This window comes from Salvelinus fontinalis, chromosome 19 (genome assembly GCF_029448725.1).
Source record: "Salvelinus fontinalis isolate EN_2023a chromosome 19, ASM2944872v1, whole genome shotgun sequence".
In the NCBI taxonomy this organism is placed as follows: Eukaryota; Metazoa; Chordata; class Actinopteri; order Salmoniformes; family Salmonidae; genus Salvelinus; species Salvelinus fontinalis.
In genome coordinates, this window is record NC_074683.1 from 48932241 (window position 1) to 48959342 (window position 27102).

Below are 27102 nucleotides of genomic sequence, written 5' to 3' on the forward strand. Positions count from 1 at the left end.
TACGTTAGCACAATGTATAACCACTGATTTCAGCTCTAAATATGCACATTTTCGAACAAAACATAAGTGTATGTTTAACCTGATGTTATAGGACTGTCATCTGATGAAGCTTATCAAGGTTAGTCAAACATTATATATCTTTTGCTGGTTTATTCGCTATCGCTAACGTGCCTATTGCTATCGCTAACGTGCCTTGATGAATGAATGCGGTAGTATGGTAGGCTATTGTAGTAAGCTAATATAATGCTATATTGTGTTTTCGCTGTAAAACACTTTAAAAAAAATCAGAAATATTGGCTGGATTCACAAGATGTTTGTCTTTAATTTGCTATACACCATCGATTTTTCAGAAATGTTTTATGGTGAGTATTTAGGTATTTGACGTTGGTGTCTGTAATTACTCTGGCTGCTTCGGTCCTATTTGTGACGGTAGCTGTGATGGTAGCTGCAATGTAAAACTAATTTATACCTCAAATATGCACATTTTTCGAACAAAACATAGATTTATTATATAACATGTTATAAGACTGTCATCTGATGAAGTTGTTTATTGGTTAGTTTGGTTGGTCCTTGGTTAGTTAGGTTGGCTTTGTGCATGCTACCTGTGCTGTGAAAAATGTCTGTCCTTTTTTGTATTTGGTGGTGAGCTAACATAAATATATGTGGTGTTTTCGCTGTAAAACATTTTAAAAATCGGACGTGTTGGCTGGATTCACAAGATGTTTATCTTTCATATGCTGTATTGGACTTGTTAATGTGTGAAAGATTTCAAAAAAAAATATTTTGAATTTCGCGCCCTGCACTTGAAGTGGTTGTTGTCAGATTGTGCCCGGCTTCGAGCTTGCAGCACAAAGAAGTTAAGAACACATTCTTATTTTCAATGACGGCCTAGGAACAGTGGGTTAACTGCCTGTTCAGGGACAGAACGACAGAATTTGACCTTGTCAGCTCCGGGATTCAAACTTGCAACCTTACAGTTAACTAGTCCAACGCTCTAACCACCTGCCTCTCATTGTACTCCACGAGGAGCCTGCCTGTTACGCGAATGCAGTAAGAAGCCAAGGTAAGTTCCTAGCTAGCATTAAACTTATCTTATAAAAAATATTCAATCATAAATCACAAGTTAACTACACATGGTTGATGATATTAGTTTATCTAGCATTAGCCAGTCTGCCAGCCTAGTAGAGTCTGCCACTAGCGTAGTCAGTGTAGTCAGCTCAGCTATCCCCATTGAGACTGTGTCTGTGCCTCGACCTAGGTGGGGCAAAACTAAATATGGCGGTGTTCGCCTTAGCAATCTCACTAGGATAAAGACCTCCTCCATTTCTGCCATTATTGAAATAGATCGTGATACCTCACATCTCAAAATAGGGCTACTTAATGTTAGATCCCTCACTTCAAAGGCAGTTATAGTCAATGAACTAATCACTGATCATAATATTGATGTGATTGGCCTGACAAACATGGCTTAAGCCTGATGAATTTACTGTGTTGAATGAGGCCTCACCTCCTGGTTACACTAGTGACCATATCACCCGTGCATCGCGCAAAGGCGGAGGTGTTGCTAACATTTATGATAGCAAATTTCAATTTACCACCCCAAAAAATGACGTTTTCGTCTTTTGAACTTCTAGTCATTAAATCTATGCAGCCTACTCAATCACTTTTTATAGCTACTGTTTACAGGCCTCCTGGGCCATATACAGCGTTCCTCACTGAGTTCCTATTGGACCTTGTAGTCATAGCAGATAATATTCTAATTTTAGGTGATTTTAATATTCACATGGAAAAGTCCACAAAAGGCTTTCGGAGCCATCATCGACTCAGTGGGTTTTGTCCAACATGTCTCTGGACCTACTCACTGCCACAGTCATACTCTGGACCTAGTTTTGTCCCATGGAATAAATGTTGTAGATCTTAATGTTTTTCCTCATAATCCTGGAATATCAGACCACCATTTTATTATGTTTGCAATCGCAACAAATAATCTGCTCAGACCCCAACCAAGGAGTATCAAAAGTTGTGCTATAAATTCTCAGACAACACAAAGATTCCTTGATGCCCTTCCAGACTCATTCTGCCTACCCAAGGACGTCAGAGGACAAAAATCAATTAACCACCTACCTGAGGAACTCAATTTAACCTTGCGCAATACCTTAGATGCAGTTGCACCCCTAAAAACAATTACCATAAGAAACTAGCTCCCTGGTATACAGAAAATACCCGAGTTCTGAAGCAAGCTTCCAGAAAATTGGAATGGAAATGGCGCCACACCAAACTGGAAGTCTTCCGACTAGCTTGGAAAGACAGTACCGTGCAGTATCGAAGAGCCCTCACTGCTCCTCGATCATCCTATTCTTCAAACTTAATTGAGGAAAATAAGAATCCTAAATTTATTTTTGATACTGTCGCAAAGCTAACTAAAAGCAGCATTCCCCAAGTGAGGATGGCTTTCACTTCAGCAGTAATAAATTCATGAACTTCTTTGAGGAAAAGATCATGATCATTAGAAAGCAAATTACGGACTCCTCTTTAAATCTGCGTATTCCTCCAAAGCTCAGCTGTCCTGAGTCTGCCCAACTCTGCCAGGACCTAGGATCAAGAGAGACACTTAAGTGTTTTAGTACTATATCTCTTGACACAATGATGAAAATAATCATGGCCTCTAAACCTTCAAGCTGCATACTGGACCCTATTCCGCCTAAACTACTTAAAGAGCTGCTTCATGTGCTTGGCCCTATGTTGAACATACCAAACTCACTAAAAGTGGCAGTAATAAAGCCTCTCTTGAAAACACCAAAACTTGACCCAGAAAATATTTAAAAAAAAAAAAAAAAAAAAAAAAAAAAAAAAAAAAAAAAAAAAAAAAAAAAATCGGCCTATATTGAATCTTCCATTGCTCTCAAAAATTGTAGAAAAAGCTGTTGCGCAGCAACTCACTGCCTTCCTGAAGAAAAACAATGTATACAAAATGCTTCAGTCTGGTTTTAGATCCCATCACAGCACTGAGACTGCACTTGTGAAGGTGGTAAATTACTTTTTAATGGCATCAGACCGAGGCTCTGCATCTGTCCTCGTGCTACTAGACCTTAGTGCTGCCTTTGATACCGTCGATCACCACATTCTTTTGGAGAAATTGGAAACCCAAATTGGTCTACATGAACAAGTAATGGCCTGGTTTAGATCTTATCTGTCGGAAAGATATCAGTTTGTCTCTGTGAATGGTTTGTCCTCTGACAAATCAACTGTACATTTTGGTGTTCCTCAACAAAGACAAGCCACCAGGGTCTGACAATCTGGATAGAAAATTACTGAGGATAATATCGGACGATATTGCCACATCTCCAATTTAAACCTACTAAAAAGTGTGTGCCTCAAGCCTGGATGGAAGCTAAAGTCATTACACAACCCAAGAAGAGTAAAGCCCCATTTACTGGCTCAAATAGCCAACCAATTAGCCTGTTACTAACCCTTAGTGAACTTCGGGGGAAAAATGGTGTTTGACCAGATATAATCCTATTTCACAGTAAACTAATTGACAACAGACTTTCAGGAAGCTTATAGGGAAGGACACTCAACAAGCACAACACAAATGACTGATGGAGAAATTGATGATAAAATGATTGTGGGGGCTGTCTTGTTAGACTTCAGTGCAGCTTTTCAGCAGACAGCAGACATTATCGATCATAGTCTGCTGCTGGAAAAACTAGTTATGGCTTTACACCCCCTGCTATAATGTGGATAAATAGTTACTTGTCTAACAGAACACAGAGGGTGTTCTTTAATTGAAGCCTCTCAAACATAATCCAGGTAGAATCAGGAATTCCCCAGGGTAGCTGTTCAGGCCCCTTAGATTTTTCAATATTTACTACCGACATGTCTATGTATGCGGATGACTCAACACTATACACGTCAGCTACTACAGCAACTGAAATGACTGCAACACTTAAAGTGCTGCAGTTAGTTTCGGAATGTGTAGCAAGGAATAAGTTAGTCGTAAATATTTCCAAAACTAAAAGCATTGTATTTGGGACAAATCATTCACTAAACCCTAAACCACAACTACATCTCATAATGAATTTTGCAAGTTGAGGTGACTAAACTGCTTGGAGTAACCATGGATTGTAAACTGTCATAACACATTGATACAACAGTAGCTAAAATGGGGAGAAGTATGTCCATAATAAAGTGCTGCTCTGCCTTCTTAACAATACTATCAACAAGGCAAATCCTACAAGCCCTAGTTTTGTCACACCTAGACTACTGTTCAGTAGTTTGGGCATGTGCCACAAAGAGGGACTTAGGAAAATTGCAGTTGCTCACAGGACAGCACTGCTGGCCCTTAAAAGTACACGGAAAGTGAACATTAATGACATGCATGTCAATCTCTCATGGCTCAAAGTGGAAGAGAGATTGACTTCATCACTACTTGTTTTTGTAAGAGCTATTGACAAGCTGAATGAACTCTATTCCACATCAGGTAAGTGATGCAAGCAGTAGAATCAGATTTTTTTTAAACAGATAAAAATACACCTTATGGAACAAAAGGGGATTGTGAGGAGACATGCATACGCATACATTGTGAAATTGTTGTATGGTGGTATTAAACATTTTGTATTGTAGATATGTAGTGGTGTAATAATGTTATATGATGTACTGTTGTATCTTTTGTTTTATATGTAATGTAAGTGCTGTAATGCGTTTGGACCCCAGGAAGAGCAGTAGCTAATTGGGATCCCTAATAAATACAAATGCTGCAGAAATGTTTTGGTACGCTTTCCCAGATCTGTGCCTCGACACAATCCTGTCTCGGCGCTCTATGGACAATTCCTTCAACCTCATGGCTTGGTTTTTGCTCTGACATGCACTGTCAACTGTGGGACCTTATACAGACCGGTGTGTGCCTTTCCAAATCATGTCCAATCAATTGAATTTACCACAGCTGGACTCCAATCAAGTTGTAGCAACATCTCAAGGATGATCAATGGAAACAGGATGCACCTGAGCTCAATTTCGAGTCTCATAGCAAAGGCTCTGAATACTTATGGAAACAAAAATCCATTTTAGAATAAGGCTGTAACGTAACGAAATGTGGAAAAAGTGAGGGGGTCTAAATACTTTTCAAATGCATTGTACGCGTGTACTTGAGCTCCATAAGCAACACATCGCCTGTGTTTAAAATGTTGTGTCCTCAGAGCTGTGGAAGGAATGTTATTCAATGGAATTGGCCACAGATATTTGGCCCTGACAGCAGCAGTGTCTTCACAGGCATTTCTACACTTAATCATATGAAACAACAACCTGGAGAAGATCTGTGGTAGAGGTGGGGCAAACCCTAGAGGAATTCAAACAACGGAACATTGCACTGTGATTTCATACAGTACATTAATGAGCGAGAGAGAGACAGAGAGCAACAGAAGTAGAGACAGCAACAGAGACAGCGATAGAAGTAGAGAGAGTGTGAGAGAGAAAGTGAGTTGACAGTGGTGAAGAAAGTGCAAGAAAATTGTTATCTCCGGCATCTCTCACGCTTTTCTGCTGGAATCGTTGGCAGTTCCATTTGAGACAAAAGCCTTGCTGTTTGACTGGGCTGAAAGGGAAAAGACGGAGAGTGAGTGAGTGAAAAAGGGAAAAGGAGAGATAGAAAGGTGAAAGCCGCGAGAGAGGGAGGGTTGATGAGACAGTAGGGATCACTGTCTGCGTGAAACAGTAATACAGTCATGACTTTGGGTGTCACACTTTACACCCCCCTCTCCCTTTAATAGATCCATTCTTCAGTGCTAATGTAAACTCTCTGGCAGTGCTCCCTCAGGCAGACACACCACCAGCCTGGGTTTCTGTTTCACTTAATCACACAAACACCACAACTTCAAACAGACAGAAAACTAATCATAATCAAACACTGATTTGACACGGAAATGAACAATGTGTGTCTGTACTGTATGTGCATGCACGCGTACTTGTGCATGGGTCTCATGCTTTTTACAGTAAATCAGGGAAATAACCCACTTGGATGTAATCCCATCTGAACCTCATCACTGAAGAGTCATTACCAGCAACATCCATTAATTACACAGCCCTACAGACTGTACCTCTCCATCTCAGCCATTCCCATGTCAGGAAAAGCAGTGTGTAGAGACACTCCTTTCTACCTCGATCCCTTCAGAGCTGACTGCAGGTGCAGTACTCCTGACCTGCCCAGTCCCAACCCACATATATAATATACGGCTGTTCAGGGAGCACCTCTGTGCTATAGCATACTGTAGCAGCAGTAATCAAACTAGGAGGAGCTGCATATTGTTGTACTGCCTCTTTCACTGTCACTACTATAGTTTCCATCATTTAAGACTGTGAATGCTGTCAGTGGACACAGAGGTCAGAGCCCATGAACACACATACATTCACACCCACATCAAATTATCTCCCCCTCTTCACTAGGTGAAACTATGCAAAAGCAAACAAAAACATTCCACTGCTGTAATCTAATATTTCAGAGTACATTGACCACCATCAGCCAAACACAATAGCAGCATATCATATTATTCCTCACCTTAGGGTCTGCACAGTATATTACTGTACTCTACGGAGTGAAAGAGCATTCACCAGTCTGGTTCGTTCAGCACAGTCAGGTCTGTATCATTAACTATCATGCTGGGGATTCAAACATCATGCACTACTCAGGCTCACACTCTGAGTTACACCCATACAGCACAGTGTAAAACACAAGCACCTGAAGGTAGGTATGCTGGCATTATAATCTATTATCATTACTATAGATTACTCTCATTACTATAGACAGTGAGGAGGATGTTTAATTTAACCCTACCAAAGACAGTGAGGCAGACGGTAGCGCTCTTGGTGCCCTCTGGGTAGGTGTGGTACTCGCAGGTGTAGCAGCCCTCATCCTGGATGATGACCGGTCTGATGGACAGCTGGCTGTGGGAGAGGGAGGGGGTCAGCCTGGCCCTCTCCTGGTAGGGTGGCTCGATCATGGGGTCGCTGTATTTGGCATAGGAGGCTACTGCGCTTGAATCCCGCTGCTTTGCTGTATGTCTCCAAAGCACTTGCTGTACCTTCTCTGGCAGGCCATAGGAGCAAGACAGGGCTGCCGCCTTACCACTCACCGCTGTCTTGTTACCCTCTGTAGTCACACGGGCTGGAGGAGAGAGGAAAGAACATGCTAACACAGGCTGAAAAAGGCAGACACACAGACAGAGAGACAGACAGACGAGTACACACACACACACTATGGTATGCTATCTGTGCATCTAGCTTTCTGTCTGCAACAGCTGTTTCTGTCAGCATGAGCATCCCCTCCCCTCAGCCAGTGGTCAGTAACCACACAGGACCCATCAATAACACATGAGTATGCTCCTACAGCTTCTATTTAAAATGCTGACATGGGAACATAAAACAAAACACATGGGGATGGGAGTCTTGCCATCTCTATAGTATAGAACAGGGATCATAAACTACACTGAACAAAAATATAAATTCATCATTTAAAGTGTTGATCCTATGTTTCATGAGCTGAAATAAAAGATTACAGAAATTTCCCATAAAGCTTAATTCGCTCAAATTTTGTGCACAATTTTTATTTATTTTTTACACCCATGTTAGTGAGCATTTATTATATATGTATAGTCACTTTACCCCCACCTACATGTACAAATGACCTCGACTAACCTGTACACCCACAAATTGACTCTGTACCGGTACCCCCTGTATATAGCCTCATTATTGTTATTTTATTGGTTACTTTTTATTTAGTAAATATTTTCTTAACTTCTCTGGGATATGTGGGACGCTAACGTCCCACTTGACCAAAAGTCAGTAAAATTGCAGAGCGCCAAATTCAAATAATTACTATAAAAATCAAACTTTCATGAAAGACACCAAATTAATGCTACACTTGTTGTGAATCCAGCCAACATGTCTGATTTCAAAAAGGATTTACAGAGAAAGCACACCAAAACGATTATGTTAGGTCAGTACAGAAAAACACAGCCACAGGAAAAACACAGCCATTTTTCCAGCCCAAAAGAGGAGTAACAAAAAGCAGAAATAGAGATAAAATGAATCACTAACCTTTGATGATCTTCATCAGATGACACTCATAGGACTTCATGTTACACAATACATGTATGTTGTGTTCGGTAAAGTTCATATTTATGTCAAAAAATCAGAGTTTAGGCGGGACGCTACTGTCTCACTTGGCCAAAAGCCAGAGAAAATGCAGAGCGCCATATTCAAATAAATTACTATAAAAATCAAACTTTCATTAATAATTCACACATGAAAGATACAAAATTAAAGCTACACTGGTTGTGAATCCAGCCAACATGTCAGAATTCAAATAGGCTTTTCGGCGAAAGAAAACGATGCTATTATCTGAGGATAGCACCATAGTAAACAGAGAGAGAAGCATATTTCAGCACTGCAGGCGCGACACAAAACGCAGAAATAAAAATATAATTCATGCCCAACCTTTGACGAGCTTCTGTTGTTGGCACTCCAATATGTCCCATAAACATCACAAATGGTCCTTTTGTTCGATTAATTCCGTCGATATATATCCAAAATTTCCATTTATTTGGCGCGTTTGATCCAGAAAAACACTGGTTCCAACTCGTGAAACATGACTACAAAATATCTCAAAAGTTACCTGTAAACTTTGCCAAAACATTTCAAACTACTTTTGTAATACAACTTTAGGTATTTAACGTAAATAATCAATAAAATTGAAGACGGGATGATCTGTGTTCAATACAGGATTAAAACAAACTGTAGCTAGCCTTCTGGTCATGCGCCTCTAACAGTACACAACAAGTGACCCTGATTCAAAATGGCCGTACTTCTTCATTACACAAAGGAAAAACCCTCAACCAATTTCTAAAGACTGTTGACATCCAGTGGAAGCGGTAGGAACTGCAAGAAGGTCAATTAGAAATCTGTATTCCCAATGAAAATCCATTGAACAGAGTGACCTCAAAATATGTTATACTCACAGACATGATTCAGTTTTAACCGTTTTTAACCGTTTTTAGAAACTTCAGAGTGTTTTCTATCCAAATCTACTAACAATATGCATATTTTATCTTCTGGGGATGAGTAGCTGGCAGTTGAATGTGGGTATGCTTTTCATCCAAACGTGAAAATGCTGCCCCCTATCCTAGAGAACTTTTAACTCTATTTCTTGAACTGCATTTTTGGTAAAGGGATCTTAAGGATTTCACGGAAAAGTCTACACCCGTTTTATTGGGCGCATGTGACAAATAGAATTTGATTTCTCCTTTGTCAAAATAATCCATCCACCTAACAGGTGTGGCATATCAAGATGCTGATTAAACAGCATGATCATTACACAGGTACACCTTGTGCCGGGGACAATAAAAGGCCACTGTAAAATGTGCAGATTTGTCACACAACAGAATGCCACAGATGTCTCAAGTTTTGAAGGAGCGTGCAATTGGCATGCTGACTGCAGGAATGTCCACCAGAGCCTTTGCATGTTCATTTCTCTACCATAAGCTGCCTCCAATGTCATTTTAGAGAATTTAGCAGTACATACAACCGGCCTCCCAACCGCAGACCACGTGTAACCAGGCCAGGACCTCCACATCCAGCTTCTACACCTGCGGGATTGTCTGAGACCAGCCACCCAGACAGCTGATGAAATGGCGGGTGTGCAAAACCAAACCATTTCTGCACAAACTTTCTGAGACCGGCTCAGGGAAGCTCATCTGCATGCTCGTCGACCTCGCAAGGGTCTTTTCCTGACTGCAGTTCGTCGTTGTAACAGACTTCAGTGGGCATGATAGCCACTGGCACGCTGGAGAAAATGTTGCATGTTGGTGTTTTCAGTCATGTCCAACAATGAAATAAAATCACCCGCCAGTTTGGGAACCCTGGTAGAGGTTAATCAAAAGAGGAGTGAATAGGGAAAGGCGTGTGATTCGTTTTTCTAATCTCCAGATAGGTAGCATGCACTGAGAGTCCACTGAGAACAATGTAGGGCACCAAACAAAAGGATGTGCAGAAAATAGTTTACATTTTAATCAGAAACAATAACAGGCTCCTCTTAAACTTTATCAGAGTGCCCAAGCCGCTGACCAGAACATTCAGTCCTTTCTTTCTGTTCCTCTCAGTTGGCATATTAACTCCTAAGATCACCGATTCAGAAGGAGGGAGGGAAGGAGGGCAGGAAAGAGACACACAGGAAAGTGAAAATGATGAAACAATGATTGGCATATAATCATATACTCAGGTGTGAGCCTTAGACTACTATCAAAGAGTGACACCGCAATGGCAGAGTCAATCTGAACGGTCTCCTCTACTTACATGTGACGGTGAGGCAGGTGTGTCCCTCCTGCGATCCCGAGGGGTACAGGTCAAAAATGCATGTGTAGCAGCCCTCGTCTCTGAAGCCCACCCTGCGGATGGTGATGGCTGAGGTGTCCTTGGGGGAGGGGGCCAGCTCTACATGCTGCTGGCCGCTCACGCTGTCCTTCTGGCTGGGCTCGTAGGTCAACAGAGTCTTGTTCTGGACATCCAGCCAGCGCACCTGTTTCAGGCTGTCCCCATGCCCCTTGGACACCATGCAGGACAGAGTGAAGGGGAGCTCCACTGGGGCCTCCACGCGCTCACGAGCCGTTACCTTGCCTGGGACACGGATAGGGGAGGGGTCAACAGGGATCGCAGATCAGTCAAACAACTCATGCACTTGTGGCATGTAAAATGTCTAGCACTGTATACAACATATTGGTTGGTGGAAACGTGCATTGCTACAATATATGTGAACTTCCTAATAAAAATAACAATTTGTCAATATGTCTAGTGCTATGTCCACTCACACTGCAGTCTGACCACCATCAGTAGGGACACACACAGCTGCAGGCATCGCATCAGGGAGGACTCACACATCATAGTCTGCATTGGGCAGAGTAGAGAGGCATTGGACTGGGGTCAAAGTTCAAAGCTCTCCAAGACCAGGGTAAGTCACTCATTAACTAAAATAGTTCCAAATAACCTCTGTCTGTGCCATCATCCAAAAGACTTCAACTTACGGTATGAACACGCTTCTTGAGTGGTTTATAGGAGTCTCATCTTACGCTCTGTCTCCTAGGAAAGATGACACACATGAATTTGGGTTAAGCCCGTATTGAAATCTGCCTTTGAAGTGCAGATATAGGATCAGTTAACTTAGACATTTTAAGGCAAAATGCAGGGCATCATTCCATCATCAAGGGATCAGCCACGCCCATTACACACAAGCCTTTCCTTTGATTCAATGGTTGCCATGCTCTACCGAGGCTACAATTGAGTCCATTGAGAATAAATGATCATGAACCCAGCATTTGCTTTCGAAATATCCAATTGAATAAAGCCTAGCCCACCTCAAAGAAAAACAAAAGACTGTTTTGAGTTTTGCCTAAAATGGAAAGAGCTGTGTAGTAAAATGCAGTCGCTTCACTTTCTTGAATAAGATTAGGCCACTTGACAGCTTTGAAATAGTTATTGTGAAAAATAACCTGTTATCCTATGAACACTTAGACCAGTGCTTTAAAAACGTTGGGCTGCGCCCCCACTATCATATTCGGCAGGAAGAGGTTCAGTGGTACAGGGAGATGAAAAAATGCTAAAAACACTTGATTTGACCATTAATTCATAAAAAACAAGTTCCCATCTCAAGAGGTCAAATAAAGAACAACACTATGTGCCAGAAAGTATGAGTGCAATTTCAAGGTAACAGAGTGATGCTGAGACTCAAACAAACACCAATGATTAAAGTTAAACAAACCATGCAACTCTATCCACAAGGACGACTTTTAACAATTTACAGGCATTTTACAAAAACACATTTACTTAAAATACAGTGCAGATGCAAAGTTTGGTTATCATGTCTAGCCTGTCTATGCATAACAGCATTGACATGTTATGCTAGAATCACTTAGTTTCCCCATCACGAAACACCTGCAAATGACCACAAAGAGTAGAACCAGCTCACCTGCTTTTACACTATGATTTTACTATTATATCTTCAATGTTTCTATTGAAACAAATATTTAAAGGAATAGTATCACCATATTAAGTTGAGTTCCGTTCACAAAACAGGGTTTACCTTAAAATGAGACAAACGTAAATTAATCACATTAAATAATCTTAATAAATTAATTTGTCAAAGCAACAAAATAACTAGCTTTACAATGATGGTAAAAACTTGAGACATTTTGGGGTTCAAATCTTCCTAGAAGTCACAGAGGGTGCACCAAGGGACATGTCAAAAGGCAGAATTTTAGCAAGTCGTTATTCACATAAAAAACGACTATCCGTGTGGTCTATATTAAAGTGCACTTCATTTAATATAACAAGCTTTTAAAATTCAATATTGGTGGTCAATTTCTACTTCAATATCACAGCAACGTAAAACGCGCCCATTTCGTGGATTGACCGCACTATCCTGAAACGTTCTCTTACAATACATTTAATAGCTTACCTCTGTGTTTGGTGTAGCCTGCGGACGTTACTTTGATAGCTAGATTGCACACTTTACTCCCATGGTCCGTGTATTTCATTGAGTGTCTATTACGGGTGTATTTAGAGCTGGTCCGGGTAAAATCACGCCTACTGTGAGAGTACTCAAATCATGACCGAGTGAATGGACGGGTTATTTGTTCCAAAACTAAACCGACGCGTGCTCAACTATGGGGCAAAACAGATTGTCTTAGATTGTTGACAACATGTCAACTATATTTCGTCTCCAATATATAGATATATTTTTAAACATACACATTTGCACAATTACATGACATCCGTTAAAACAAGCTATAGTATCAAGAACAAGATGAAACGAGCTATTTACAATTCCCCACATGGGAGTTTTGTCAATCTTGCTTGTAATCTGGCCATCCAGAATCACAGAAACATGCTGTCCCATGGAAGCGCAGACATTGTTTTCGTGACGTTGTCCGCTAACCCATCTATATGAAAGGGCATTGGGCAACAGAGGAAAAGACCGGTTTCTCGTAATGCATGAAATTGTAGGTTTATGTCATGGTGCCAACACTGGTCATGCTTCTGCATATCCTTTTACCGCACAATAGGGGTGCAGACAAAAAGGCACAGCTATCGATTCAACAGCTTGTGGTGTGGGCAGGCTGCCCTTTAGTGCTGCGTACTGAAAATTCAAAGGCATATACAGTAGCTTCGGTTTACTCCTAGTAGCCCAGCTGATAATTGTTCAATTTTATGACAACTATCAAACTTGGTACACTAATACCAGATACCTTACCTTGAGACATTTTAAAAGATTAGAGGCAGTCTGGGTAGCCTGTCAGTCAACCATTAAAATGTCTGCCATCCTGATTTCCTGTTAGAAGACAATAGGGTAAAATCAGTCCAAACAATATAAGGTTGATTTTGCAAATACAGACACTTTTGTTTGTTAAATGTTTTTGAAAATAAAACCTATTGAAACGTATTTTTATCTATCTGAATATTTTCTTCACTCTGTCTGGAAACAAGACCTAAGTAGCTGAGACCATACTTTTTAAGAATATAATGATGTTTTTTCTTTGCATTATCTTTTACCAGATCTAATGTGTTATATTCTCCTACATTCATTTCACATTTCCACAAACTTTAAAGTTTTTGCTTTCAAATTCTATCAAGAATATGCATACATGTATCCTTGCTTCAGGTCCTGAGCTACAGGCAGTTAGATTTGGGTATGTCATTTTAGGCGAAAATTTGCAAAAAGGGGTCCGATCACTCTATTGCGTAACAAGAGACCAAATTTCCTCCCAGACGTCGCCATCAAGCATCACATGCCATTTTGTCACTGGATGAGGCTCAGGGACAAGCCCAAGCACATGTTCTGGTTGGTACTGTAACATACAATGTCCTCTCTCATTGGCCAAATAATCGGTAGACTCCCTCACGACTCATGGTTTTTCAACATCTTGTATCATACCAGTGTAAGGGTTAACATCATATTTCACAACACACCACTTTCCAATCAGTCTCTCAACACAATTTATTTTCTCTTGAGGTATCTTTTTTTTGTTTTTTAAGATACTCTTGGTATCTTATGGGATCTTGTTTGATTTTGTTTATAAACACTACATTATCAAAGGTATGTGGACACCTGCTCGTCGAACATCTCATTCCAAAATCCTGGGAATTAATATGGAGTCCCCCCCCCCCCCCTTTGCTGCTATAACAGCCTCCACTTTTTTTGGCAAGACTTTCCACTAGATGTTGGAACATTGCTATGGGGACTTGCTTCCATTCAGCCACAAGAGCATTTGTGAGGTCCGGCACTGATGTTGGGCAATTAGGCCCGGCTCGCAGTTAACGTTCCAATTCATCCCAAATGTGTTCGATGGGGTTGAGGTCAGGGCTCTGTGCAGGCCAGTCATCTTCATCTACAACAATCTCAGCAAACCATTTCTGTATGGACCTCTCTTTGTGCACGGGGGCATTGCCATGCTGAAAAAAATGGTCTGAAACAGGAAAGGGCCTTCCCCAAACTGTTGCCACAAAGTTGGAACCACAGAATTGTCTAGAATGTCATTGTATGCTGTAGTGTTAAGATTTGCCCTCACTGGAACATAGGGGCCTAGCCCGAACCATAAAAAACAGCTCCAGACCATTATTCCTCCTCCACCAAACCTATCAGTTGGCACAATGCATTGGGGGCGGATAGCGTTCTCCTGGCATGCGCCAAACTCAGATTTGTCCATCGGACTGCCAGATGGTGAAGCGTGATTCAACACTCCAGAGAACATTTCCACTGCTCCAGAGTCCAATGGTGGCTAGCTTTACACCACTCCAGCCGAAGCTTGGCATTGAGCATGGTGATCTTATGCTTGTGTGCGGCTGCTCGGCCATGGAAACCCATTTCATGAAGCTCCCGACGAACAGTTCTTGTAATGACGTTGCTTCCAGAGCCAGTTTGGAACTCGGTAGTGTGTTGCAACCCGAGGACAGACCATTTTTCCGTACTTCACCACTCAGTGGTCCCGTTCTGTGAAATGTGTGGCCTACCACTTCACGGCTGAGTCATTGTTGCTCCCAGACGTTTCCGCTTCACAATAACAGGGCAGCTCTATTAGGGCAGAAATTTGACTTACTGACTTGTTGGAAATATGGCATCCTATGACGATGCCACGTTGAAAGTCACTGAGCTCTTAAGTATAAGCCATCCTACTGCCAATGTTTGTCAATGGAGATTGTATGGCTGTTTTCTCGATTTTAAAACACCTTTCAGCTACCGATGTGGCTGAAATAGCCGAATCCAATCATTTAACTTCTTATGGCTGCAGGGGCAGTATTGCAGGGGCAGAGTAAATGGCCTGTTCCTCAGTCATAGTTGCTAATATATGCATATTATTATTAGTATTGGATAGAAAACACTCTGAAGTTTCTAAAACTGTTTGAATTATGTCTGTGAGAACTCATATGGCAGGCAAAAACCTGAGAAGTTTGGGTTTTTTCTGAGGCTGGTAGATTTTCAACCAAGGTCCCATTGAAATTACAGCGAGATATGGATGAGTTTTCACTTCCTACGGCTTCCACTAGATGTCAACAGTCAATAGAACTTTGTCTGATGACTACTGTGAAGGGGGGCAAAGGAGACAGGAATGAGTAACCACTGCCATGAGGTGACCACGCTTTGACCACCCGCGTTCACGTGAGAGGCAGCTCCGTTCCATCGCTCAACTGAAGTCAATGTAATTCTCCGGTTGGAACGTTTTTCAAGATGTATGATGTATACATTCTAAAGATTGATTCAATACATCGTTTGACATGTTTCTCCTGACTGTTACGGAACTTTTGGACATTTCGTCACGTTTTAGTGAACGCGCTTTGTGACTTTGGAATTGTTTACCAAACACGCTAACCAAAGTAGCTAATTGGACATAAATAACGGACATTATCGAACAAATCAAGCATTTATTGTGGACCTGGGATTCCTGGGAGTGCATTGTGATGAAGATCATCAAAGGTAAGGGAATATTTATCATGTAATTTCTGGTTTCTGTTGACTCCAACATAGCGGCTAATTTGACTCTTGTTCTGAGCTCCGTCTCAGATTATTGCATGGTTTGCTTTTTCCGTAAAGTGTTTTTAAAATCTGACATAGCAGTTGCATTAAGGAGAGGTATATCTATAATTCCATGTGTATAACTTGTATCATCATCTACATTTATGATGAGTATTTCTGTTGAAACGACGTGGCTATGCACTATCACTGGAGGTTTTTGGAACTAGTGAATGTAACGCGCCAATGTAAACTCAGATTTTTTTATATAAATATGAACTTTATCAAACAAAACATGCATGTATTGTGTAACATGAAGTCCTATGAGTGTCATCTGATGATCATCAAAGGTTAGTGATTCATTTTAGCTATATTTCTGCTTTTTGTGACTGCTATCTTTCGCTGGATAAATGGCTGTGCTTATTGTGGTTTGGTGTGACCTAACATAATCGTTTGTAGTGCTTTCGCTGAAAAGCATATTTGAAATCGGACACTTTGGTGGGATTAACAACAAGTTTACCTTTAAAACTTCTTAATAGGGGGCCCATTTCCACTTTGGGAAAAAAATAGTGCCCAAATTAAACGGCCTCGTACTCGGTTCTAGATCATATGATATGCATATTATTATTACTATTGTATAGAAAACACGCTGAAGTTTCTAAAACTGTTTGAATTATATCTGTGAGTAAAACAGAACTAATTATTTGGCAGGCAAACTTCCAAACAGGAAGTGAAAATTCTGAAATGGGTCTCTGTGAAGGGCTGCTCCTATTCAATTGCCTTGTATTTATGGATATGTATGCACTTCATACGCCTTCCACTAGATGTCAACAGGCAGTTGAACGTTGAATGAGGTGTCTAGCCTGATGTGGGACCGAATGAGAGCTTTTGGAGTGACAGGTCAGCCATATTGGCAGTATTTTGCTGCGCACCTGGGAGCACCATATCATTTTCTGCAATGCGTTAGGTAGACACGAAGAAATGTTCCATCTGGGACGTTATTGGATACATACGAGAAAAACACCCTAAAGATGTATTTTCAACTGAGTTTGACCAGTTTATTCGACTTTTATTATGACTTTTGGAATTTTTCGTTCCATGCGCCAAACTTTAATGGACACGTGAGCACCATTATGCTAGCCAAAGTTGCTAATTCGACAGAAGAAATGGACATTCTAAAACAAAACAACGATTTATTGTGGAACTAGGACTCCTGGCACTGCATTCTGATGAAAGTTCATCAAAGGTAAGAGAATATTTATGATGTTATTTCGTATTTTTTTTCAATATGTTGACTCCAACATGACGGAGAATGGCTGAGTGCTGTCTCAGATTATTGTATGCTGTGCTTTTTACTAAAGTTCTTTTTTTTAAATCTAACACAGCAGTTGCATTAAGAACCAGTGTATCTTTAATTATATGTCCAGCATGTATTTTTCAGCAAAATTTATGATGAGTTTTTCTGTTGGATTACGTGACTCTCCAAAATTTCTCCGGACAATTTGGAGCATTTTTGCGCCATGTTCACAATGTAAAACCAGGATTTGTAGCTATAAATATGCACAATTTCGAACAAAACATATATGTATTGTATAACATGATGTTATAAGACTGTCATCTGATGAAGTTGTTCAAAGGTTAGTGATTATTCTTATCTCTATTTGTGGGTTTTGTGAAAGCTATCTTTGCGGTGAAAAAATGGCGTTGTGTTTTGGGCTATTGTCGTGAGCTAACATAAATATATGTAGTGTTTTTGCTGTAAAACATTTAAAAAATCGAACATTTTGGCTGGATTCACAAGATGTTTATCTTTCATTTGCTGTATTGGACTTGTGATTTCATTAAGTTATATTATATTATATTCACTGTGGCGCTAGGCTAGGCTATGCTAGTCAGCGTTTCTGATGAGGAGTATCCCGGATCCGGGAGGGTGATTCGGTAGAGGTTATTAAAATGGTATAAGACACATGTATGTCTGAGGAATTTTAATTATGAGATATTTTATTTTTTATTTGGCACCCTACACTTTCACTGGCTGTTGTCATATCGATCCCGTTACTGGGATTGCAGCCATAAGAAGTTTCAAAAGGGGTATCCACATACATTTGTGTATATAATGTATGTCCTTGTCCTCTCCTTGGTTAATTTAGGGGGCTTCTTCTAGAAAAAGTCACATAAATAAACATCAAAATTACTCAATCACCTTAACATAATACAAAATGTAGTAGTCTTCTTTAGCAAATAAGTGTTCAATTTCAACTTAACCATGATCATAAATGTAATGTGTTTGTTTTCAGTCTTAAATTAACAAATGTATGACCTGATACATTTAGTCATTACCACCACATTCTGTCCTTAGCATCACAGTTCCTTTTGTGGTGGTAATGACGTGTGGTGGGAATTACATTTTTACAGTATTTGGTCATAAATAGCAAGGATTCTAGCATGCTAACTCTAGTTGAACAGCTAGCATACAATGTATACTAAAATACACATAATTAAAACATTATTTAAAAAAATCTGACATCATTTGATGAGATTATAGCCTATGATGTACAATAAGCAATATTTACCTTTATTTTTCTATCATTTTCAGTTATCAAAATATGAACCTCCCTCCTTGACATCCACTGTCACTATTCACAGCCATGGTAACCAAGAACACAAACTTTTGAAAAAACGTAATCATATAATTTGCTTGGCGTGCTGGTAATGACCCAATACTTAGAAGAAAGAAAACAAAAAGGGGGAAAAAGTGGCTTATGCACTTCATATAAACTCAGCAAAAATAGTAACGTCCCTTTTTCAGGTCCTGGTCTTTCAAAGATAATTTGTAAAAATCCAAATAACTTCACATATCTTCATTGTAAAGGGTTTAAAAACTGTTTCCCATGCTTATTCAATGAACCATGAACAATTAATGAACATGCACCTGTGGAACGGTTGTTAACCCTCCCGTTGTCTCGGCGGGTCAGAGCGACCCCGGGCAGTTCCGAGTTGATTGCCCGTGTCTGTGTGTGGGTCGGAGTGACCCCGGCAGCGTTAGCAAGGTGTATGTTGTAACCCTCCTGCCCCTGTGTGGGCGGGGTCATAGTGACGTCAGAGGGGTCAGAGTGACCCCGGCGGCGTTAGCAAGGTGTATGTTGTAACCCTCCTGCCCCTGCCCCTGTGTGGGCGGGGTCATAGTGACGTCAGAGGGGTCAGAGTGACCCTCGGCAGCGTCACCTGTCGCTTCCCCCGTGTCTGTGTGGGTCAGAGAGACCCCGGCAGGCCGGGGTCACAGTGACCCAACACCACCACCTGCTGGATACTAGTAAAAGGTCCTGCCCCAAAATTGACATTCTCAACATTCCGGGCAAGGGCCTGTGTCGAATACGGCGTGTCTGCCCCCAAACGGGCCCTTGGGCACCGTGTGAGTTTGGATATCGAATCTAAAAACGCCCCCCTACAAACTACTTTCCCTTGGTTGTGGAAATTGTGCCTTTCGGGTATGGCTGTTGTTAGACAACCTTCCCCTTGCCTCGGCGGGACAGAGTGACCACCGGCCAGCGTTCTGAGTCGATTCCCAGTGTCTGTGTGGGTTAGAGAGACCCCGGCAGCATTTAGCAAGGTGTATGTTGTAACCCTCCTACCCCTGTCTGGGCCAGGTCACATTGACCCGAGCCCTGTTGTAAGCCCTGCGTTATGAGTTGTTCCCCTCTGTTCCGAGGGCCTGGGGTCAGAGAGACCCCGGCGGCGTTAGCAAGGTGTATGTTGTAAACCCTCCCCTCCTACCCCTGTCTGAGCCGGGTCGGAGTGACCCGGGGCCTGTGTTAGGAGTTGTTCCCCTCTGTCTGGGCCGGGTCGGAGTGACCCCGGCAGGGACCAGTTGTCCCCACCAACTCTGTGCACGACCTCGGTGCTATCACGCGGTTAGTCCAGCCGAGCGTCCCGGATGGGACCGAAGGGGCCAAGGGACCGAAGGGGCGAAGGGTCGAAGGGCCGAAGGGCCGAAGGAGCAGGCAGGGCCGACCACGCGCCTCGTCCATTCGCGTGCCTCGTCCCATTCACGTGGCCACCGTAAGCAGGGCGTAGAGAGGCTACTAATATTGTCAGGAAGAAGAAGAAGAAGAAGAAGAAGAAGAAGAAGAAGAAGAAGAAGAGGACGACGACGAGGAGGAATACGACCCCGCCGAGCGTGAGCCCTCCGCCTACGACAGTAAGCAGGGCGTAGAGAGCCTACTAATATTGTCAGGAAGAAGAAGAAGAACAAGAACAACAACAACAAGAACAAGAACAACAACAACAACAACAACAAGAAGAACAAGATGAGGACGATGATGAGGACGACGACGAGGACGACGGCGACGAGGAATACGACCCCGTCGAGCGTGTTGCCTCCGCCTACGACGCCTCGCAGTCCCGGTTTCAGCGCGGCTCAGGTCCTGGAACAGATATCCTCCAGCGTCGACCAAGAAGACGAAGAAGACTACTGCGATTCCGAAGAGGAGGACGTTTCGGAAGATGAAGACGGTGAGGAATACAACCCCGAGCGCGACGCGGACGACTACGGAGACGACTCGGCCTCGCGGTCGAGCTCCTCTTCGGAGGAAGATCCGGAGGAAGAGCCGGAGGAAGAGCCGGAGGGAGACGCGGCCGCTGCCCGAGAGCGAGACAGAGAGCCAGACAGAGCCAGAGAGCCAGAGCGAGAAAGGGAGACGTTGCTGTCGAAAAACGGCAAAATCAAATGGTCCTCCGCGGCCTATCGCGGCCCGGACCGACCCCGCGCCATCCGCCAGCCCTGCCCCGCCGTGACGCCGGGCCCCACGGCCTACGCCGCGTCGCGAGCGCTCGACATCGAGTCCGCCTTCCGGCTGTTTGTCACACCGGCGATAGAAAGGATCATCGTGGACATGACCAATCTGCAGGGGGTGAGAAAATACGGCGACGGCTGGCGACCCATGGACTCCACCGACCTGCGCGCCTACGTAGGGCTGCTGATCCTAGCCGGCGTCTACAGGTCCCGAGGCGAGGCCGCGGCCAGCCTGTGGGACGCCGAGAGCGGCAGGACCGTGTTCCGCGCCACCATGCCGCTCAAGGCGTTTCACAAGTACTCGAGGCTGCTGCGATTCGACGACCGCCAGTCGAGACCCGCGAGACTCGCCACCGACAGACTGGCGGCCGTGAGAGAGGTGTGGGACCTGTGGGAGGAGCGGCTGCAGGCCCTCTACAACCCGGGGCCCGAAGTGACGGTGGACGAACAACTGGTCCCGTTCAGAGGTACCGTCTATGCATCTGTGTACGTACGCGTAGCGTAGAGAGCACGGGCAGTCTATGTATCTGTGTTTGTACGCGTGGCGTAGAGAGAGCGGTAGCAGTCTATGTATCTGTGCATAGAGAGCGGTAGCAGTCAATGTATCTGCGTTTGTACGCGTGGCGTAGAGAGCACGGGCAGTCTATGTATCTGTGTTTGTACGCGTGGCGTAGAGAGCACGGGCAGTCTATGTATCTGTGCATAGAGAGCGGTAGCAGTCAATGTATCTGTGTATGTACGCGTAGCGTAGAGAGCACGGGCAGTAGTAGCACGGGCAGCGGTAGCAATCGGCAGTAGTAGCAATGGGCAGCAGTAGCAATGGGCAGTGGCACGGGCGGCGGCGTCGGCGGCTGCGTGTAACGTAAACGCAGTGCGCCCCGATGGTGAGCCTGTAACGATGACGCTGCTGCTAATCTCCTGCTAATCTCCTCTCCCTCTCCTCTCCCTCTCCTCTCCCTCTCCTCTCCCTCCCCTCTCCCTCGCCTCAAGGACGCTGTCCTTTCCGACAGTACATTCCCAGCAAGCCGGCCAAATACGGCATCAAGTCGTGGGTGGCCTGCGACGCCAAGTCCAGCTACGCTTGGAAGATGCAAGTGTACACCGGCAAGGCGGCCGGCGGATGCCCCGAGAAGAACCAGGGCGCGCGCGTCGTCCTCGATCTGACCGAGGGACTGCCGGCCGGTCACAACGTCACGTGTGACAATTTCTTCACCTCCTACGAACTCGGGCAGCGGCTCCTCGAGAGGAACCTCACCATGGTGGGCACGGTGCGAAAGAACAAGCCCGAGCTCCCTCCCGCGCTGCTCCAGTCCAAGGGCAGACAGGTCTCGTCCTCCAGGTTCGCCTTCACGCCCACCGCCACTCTAGTCTCCTACCTGGCAAAGAGAAATAAGAACGTGCTGCTTCTGAGCACGCGGCACGCGGAGCCTGACGTCAGCGATCGCCGAGACCGGAAGCCGGCCCTCATCCTAGACTACAACTGCAACAAGGGCGGCGTGGACAACCTAGACAAGGTGGTCGGGACCTACAGCTGCAGACGGATGACCGCCCGCTGGCCCCTGGTCATCTTCCACAACATCCTCGACGTGTCCTCCTACAACGCCTTTGTCATATGGCGAGAGATCAACCCCGACTGGATGCCCGGGAAGCGGAACAAGAGGAGGGTGTTCCTGGAGCAGCTCGGAAAGGCGCTCGTGAAGCCCTTGATCCAAAGAAGGCAGCGTCTCCCCCGCACCGAAGCCGCGTCCGCACTTGTCAAAGTCATACGGGGCGAGCGTGTATCCGCCGAGGCTCGTCCGCAGGCCCGCGAGCGAGCCGCCGGCCCGGCCGCCGCCGCCGCCCCGGCCGCCCCGCTGGGGGCGAGTAAGAGGAAGAGGTGTCAGGTCTGCCCACCCAAGAAGGACGCCAAGACACACACAGCGTGCTGCAGGTGTAAGAAATACATCTGCAAAGGCTGTTCACACCCATACTGTCACACTTGTGCCCACTGGGCCTTTAGCCAAGACGGGACAGAGTGACCCCGGGGGGGGGACACTGTGTGCTAGGCATAATAGAAGGACAACGGGAGGGTTATGTAACAACAACCATACCCAAAAGGCACAATATCCACAACCAAGGGAAGGTAGTGCAGGAGGGGGGGCGTTTTTAGAATCAATACCCAAACTCACACGGGGCCCAAGGGCAGTACGGGGGACAGCCTGTCACTTCGCACACAGGGCCCTTGCCCGTAATGTTGAATCTGTGAGTGTCCACCACAACCTCTCAGTTATCCAAAACTTTATGTTGTATCCTGTCTGTGGAATTTGGAGGCTGTGACAATAGATCCAGCTTTCAGTAGTGTAGCAAACCACGTATCAGTTATCCAACACTTGATGTTCTAGCCAACGCACTAATACAGGGAACTACTTATAAGTCAGTTTGGGTTGTTACAAGAGTTTACATTTATCAACACTGGGGAAGAGGTATCAGCTATAACAAGTAGGACTATTATGGGTAACCTGTTCATCTTCGTTGCAACAATCCACTTGTCTCTATGTATGCATCTGTACGAAAAGCACAGTGTAATCAGTGATGGACCTGTGCTTGAAGAAGACTACCTGGGTGTGGATGGGGGACTTGACCTTGACGGAGAATATCGTGGTATGGATGGGGGACCTGAGTTCTGAATCTGACACTGCTCCGAGAAAGTATGGGGGAGATGTAATTATCCTAACAGTTGAAATGTTATATTGTATTCATTTGGTACTATGGTGATGTGGACCTCTTTTATCAATAAAGTACAGTTGGTAACACTTGACAGTTGCTTGTCTGAGCATACTTTATTTTTTACTTGCATTCAACAGCATTATAAACTATAACAAGGCTACCCAAGCCCTCACAGTGAGCAAGCCTGGAAGCCTTATAGGCTCCTGTGGCTTCTGTCAAGCTCTGTGCGTTTGATGACGCTTTCCTTAGGCCCGCCCTATCATGACTCAGTCAGCAAGCATGGAAGCCTTATAGGCTCCTGTGGCTTCTGTTAAGCTCTGTGTGATTGATGACGCTTTCCTTAGGCCCGCCCTATTATGACTCAGTCAGCAAGCATGGAAGCCTTATAGGCTCCTGTGGCTTCTGTTAAGCTCTGTGTGATTGATGACGCTTTCCTTAGGCCCGCCCTATCATGACTCAGTCTGCAGAACTGTGGGTCTTTGACAATAGGGGCCAAAGCGATATATTAATGACCATACTGACGTCTCTCAGGAAGCAGAACAGAGTGTATAATGGCACATGGGAAATCAGAGTCTTTCTATACACTCAGATATTGTAATACAGCAAAGGAGAATGACAGTAGCGACGACTCGGACATTGACTTTGTTAGTGGCAGCACATGCAGAGAGCTGCAGTTCAACCCTGTTACAGTTGAAGATGCCCAGCTGCTGTGCACTAGGCTGAAGGTGCAGTGCAAGAAGAGGTCTCTCAGTCATACTGCGTCTGGTGTGTTAGGTGCTCCGTGTAAGAATGTGAAAATAAAAGGTGACGGAAATTGTTTCTTCAGAGCGGTCAGTGAAGCACTGTGTGGTACAGAGGAGTACCATGAGCCAATTCGAAATGCGGTGGTGCAGCAGCTACAGAGCAAACAACATATGTATAGGACCATCCTGAGAGTGTGTTACCGTTCAGTGTCAGAGTACATTACGGAGTCCAACATGAATTGTTTAGGTAGTTGGGCGACCGAAGTGGAGATTCAAGCAGCTGCAGACATGTTGGGGGTAAGCATATATACATACTATACCAACCGTTGGATTGAATACAGATCTAATGGTTTAGAGGTGTCTAAGCAGGGCATATATTTGGAGAATAGTCGGAACCATTACGAGACAGTCGTTTGTGTCAAGAGGCCTCAGACTCAGTCTTGTTACGGTTACTGCCAGGGTTATGAGATTGGGAACAGCCATATACCACAAGCAGTTAGGTCCTCAGGCTCCAAATCATCTGATTCCGAAAGCAGTTCGGGAGCGGACATGGCAGGTGACTACGAGGATTGGATGTGTGATGATTATCAGGACAATTGTCAAGAGGACTATACCCATAACCGAGATACTCCCGGTGCTGACATGGAGGATACCAGAGACCAAGAGGCTGAAACCAGTCCCCGTTCAACCGATAGTCTTGTGGACTACGACATTTACGATTCCGAGGAGTCAGACTACGAGGTCCACACCCAAGACGTCGACAGTGAACAGCTCTACAGTGAACAGGTTGACGACGAAGAGGTGGTCTACTGTGAAGAGGTCTATGGTGAAGAGGTTGACACCGGCGCTGTCGTGGAATGTGAAGAAGTCGATGATGACGAGGTGGTGGACTGTGACGACGTGTACGATGAAGAGGTTTACGACGACGAGGTGGTGGACTGTGAAGACGTGTACGATGAAGAGGTTGACGATGGCGAGGTGGTGGACAGCAACGAAGACTACAGCGAAGAGGGTGGCGAGTTACAGGTTTACTGTGAAGATGGTCACGACTCGATTCCAGCTGTGGAAGATTCGAGAAAGCAACATTCGATGGAAAGCATGCTTAGTTGGTCTATACTGAACACATCATGGCATTCCTTCCTAGAATGGCTGGGGGAGCGCTGGTGGGGATCAGTCTCTAAAGAGCAGATTATCACATTCATGGATACATCTAACAGTCGCAAAGGGGACATTGTCGTCGCAGCACACTTCGGTGGCATGCAAGGAGGAGTGTGTTCGATTATGGTGAAGACACAGGATTCAGTCATGACCTTTACTGTTGTTATTAGTCGAGGCAGGTACATCTGTACCGATATGGTACAAGGTCTATTTTCAACTCCTATTGACATTATGAAAGTTCTGGTGCGTAAACTGGGAGAAGGACACTTGCTACGTAGACCCAGGTGGATGGCTCATGACCCCAAATACTTTGCTATGACACAAATTGTGGACGAGCTGCGTTATATTGTAAAGCTGATAAAAGGCTCATGGTGGGGAGCTGCATTCCTCAGTTTGGAAATGTCCCCACCACATGGTAAAGTGATAGAGCTTCTACGAATGAGGACAAACAAGCACACCAACCCAGCTGCCGCAATCCATTATATGAATGAGGACAGTTTGGGATACCTGTTTGATATTGTAACTGCCAAGGGAAAGAGATTCAAGGTGACGTTTGATAACTTGGGGTTTACGATTGGGACAGGTGTACACTTTCCATATATCACATCTATTCTTTCCCGCATCTGCTGCCTTGAAGATGCAACCTTTGTTGCCCGACCAAAGAACCACATCTTTGGGGATGAAGGCCTGGAACGTCACCCAGGTGTCACAGATGCCAGACACAATGTCTAGAGTAGGAAAGATATAGGTGGAGAGCATATGTAATCACTGTCATATCGCTTGGTAAATGTGCCATTACAAAGTGCTTGTGGTGTATTATTCAATGTCCATATCCTTCTGTGAATAAAGACAATAATATCCTGAGCAAGAATACCAGGTCACATTTATTTACAGAGTACATAACATTTACATACATCCATACCAAAAGTAGGACATAGTGGCAGCTCAAAAATGAATAAAATGGGTTCAGTGTAGTTAGATCTCAACACATTGCAACCTAGTCATCTCCATCATCATAATCTCCATCCGCATCAGCTCCATCCTCATCATCGGCCATATACTTGAGCGAAAGAGACATAACCACATTACCAACAAGTCATACACACAAGCAAAAGTGTCATCACAGTATACACTACCATATCTACCATTTCATCTTCTGCATTGTTCAACTGGGGAAGAGGAGGTAATGCTAGGTGAGGTTGAGGCCGGTTGACGACTTCTGGGGGCAACAGTGGAGGAGCTTGTTCCAAGACAAGGTTCCTAGGTCCCTCATCGTCAGACGATAGTATGTAATCACTCTCCTGAATGTGTATTAAAGACATGGGAAATGTATCACTTATACATGGTATACTTTACAACAGTGAATGAAAGGACATCAAACCGAGTACCTACAGAACGGGTCAGGATTATGGTAGATACCTGTGGAATAGAGACGAGTGTTAGAATCAGTACAAGTTAAATGCCTGTGATGAGTATGGTCTATGAAAGAGGTGTCTATAGAGTATGATATAACATGCGTCTCTCCTACCAGGCTCAGCTCGCTATTGTCAGTTTCTATACCACTCTCCTCTGACATGATTAGAGGTCGGAAATGCACAATTGCCTGAGGTAAGGAGATATAGGTCCATGATTAGCTGTTAAATGCGACAGTTGCAGTA

General features: G+C 44.1%; 2 protein-coding genes across 2 annotated transcripts in view; one reads left to right on the forward strand and one right to left on the reverse strand.

Annotated features, from left to right (window-relative positions):
- LOC129816900 (OX-2 membrane glycoprotein-like) overlaps nt 1-13042 on the reverse strand; it is a 31035-nt gene extending 17993 nt beyond the window's left edge. Inside the window, exons 1-5 of the mRNA XM_055871871.1 lie at nt 12497-13042; nt 11067-11121; nt 10854-10929; nt 10342-10662; nt 6827-7156 (exon numbers count right to left, since the gene is read on the reverse strand). Coding sequence (XP_055727846.1) covers nt 6827-7156; nt 10342-10662; nt 10854-10926 — 724 coding nt within the window. The 5' untranslated portion in view covers nt 10927-10929; nt 11067-11121; nt 12497-13042. The remainder of the gene's footprint in view (nt 1-6826; nt 7157-10341; nt 10663-10853; nt 10930-11066; nt 11122-12496) is intronic.
- A 5958-nt stretch (nt 13043-19000) lies between these two features.
- Nucleotides 19001-23634, forward strand: LOC129816902 (piggyBac transposable element-derived protein 4-like). The gene is made up of 2 exons (XM_055871872.1): nt 19001-21304; nt 21828-23634. Exons 1-2 carry the CDS (start codon nt 20353-20355, stop codon nt 22853-22855), a joined length of 1980 nt encoding a protein of 659 aa, XP_055727847.1. The 5' UTR covers nt 19001-20352; the 3' UTR covers nt 22856-23634.
- The last annotated feature ends 3468 nt before the right edge of the window (nt 23635-27102 follow it).

What these genes read in the sequence shown, in the direction of transcription:
- LOC129816902 (XM_055871872.1), top strand. Translation starts at nt 20,353, where the DNA reads ATGAGGACGATGATGAGGACGACGACGAGGACGACGGCGACGAGGAAT. An exon ending in ACAACTGGTCCCGTTCAGAG is followed by an intron (nt 21,305 to 21,827) that starts GTACCGTCTATG and finishes CCTCGCCTCAAG; the next exon opens with GACGCTGTCCTTTCCGACAG.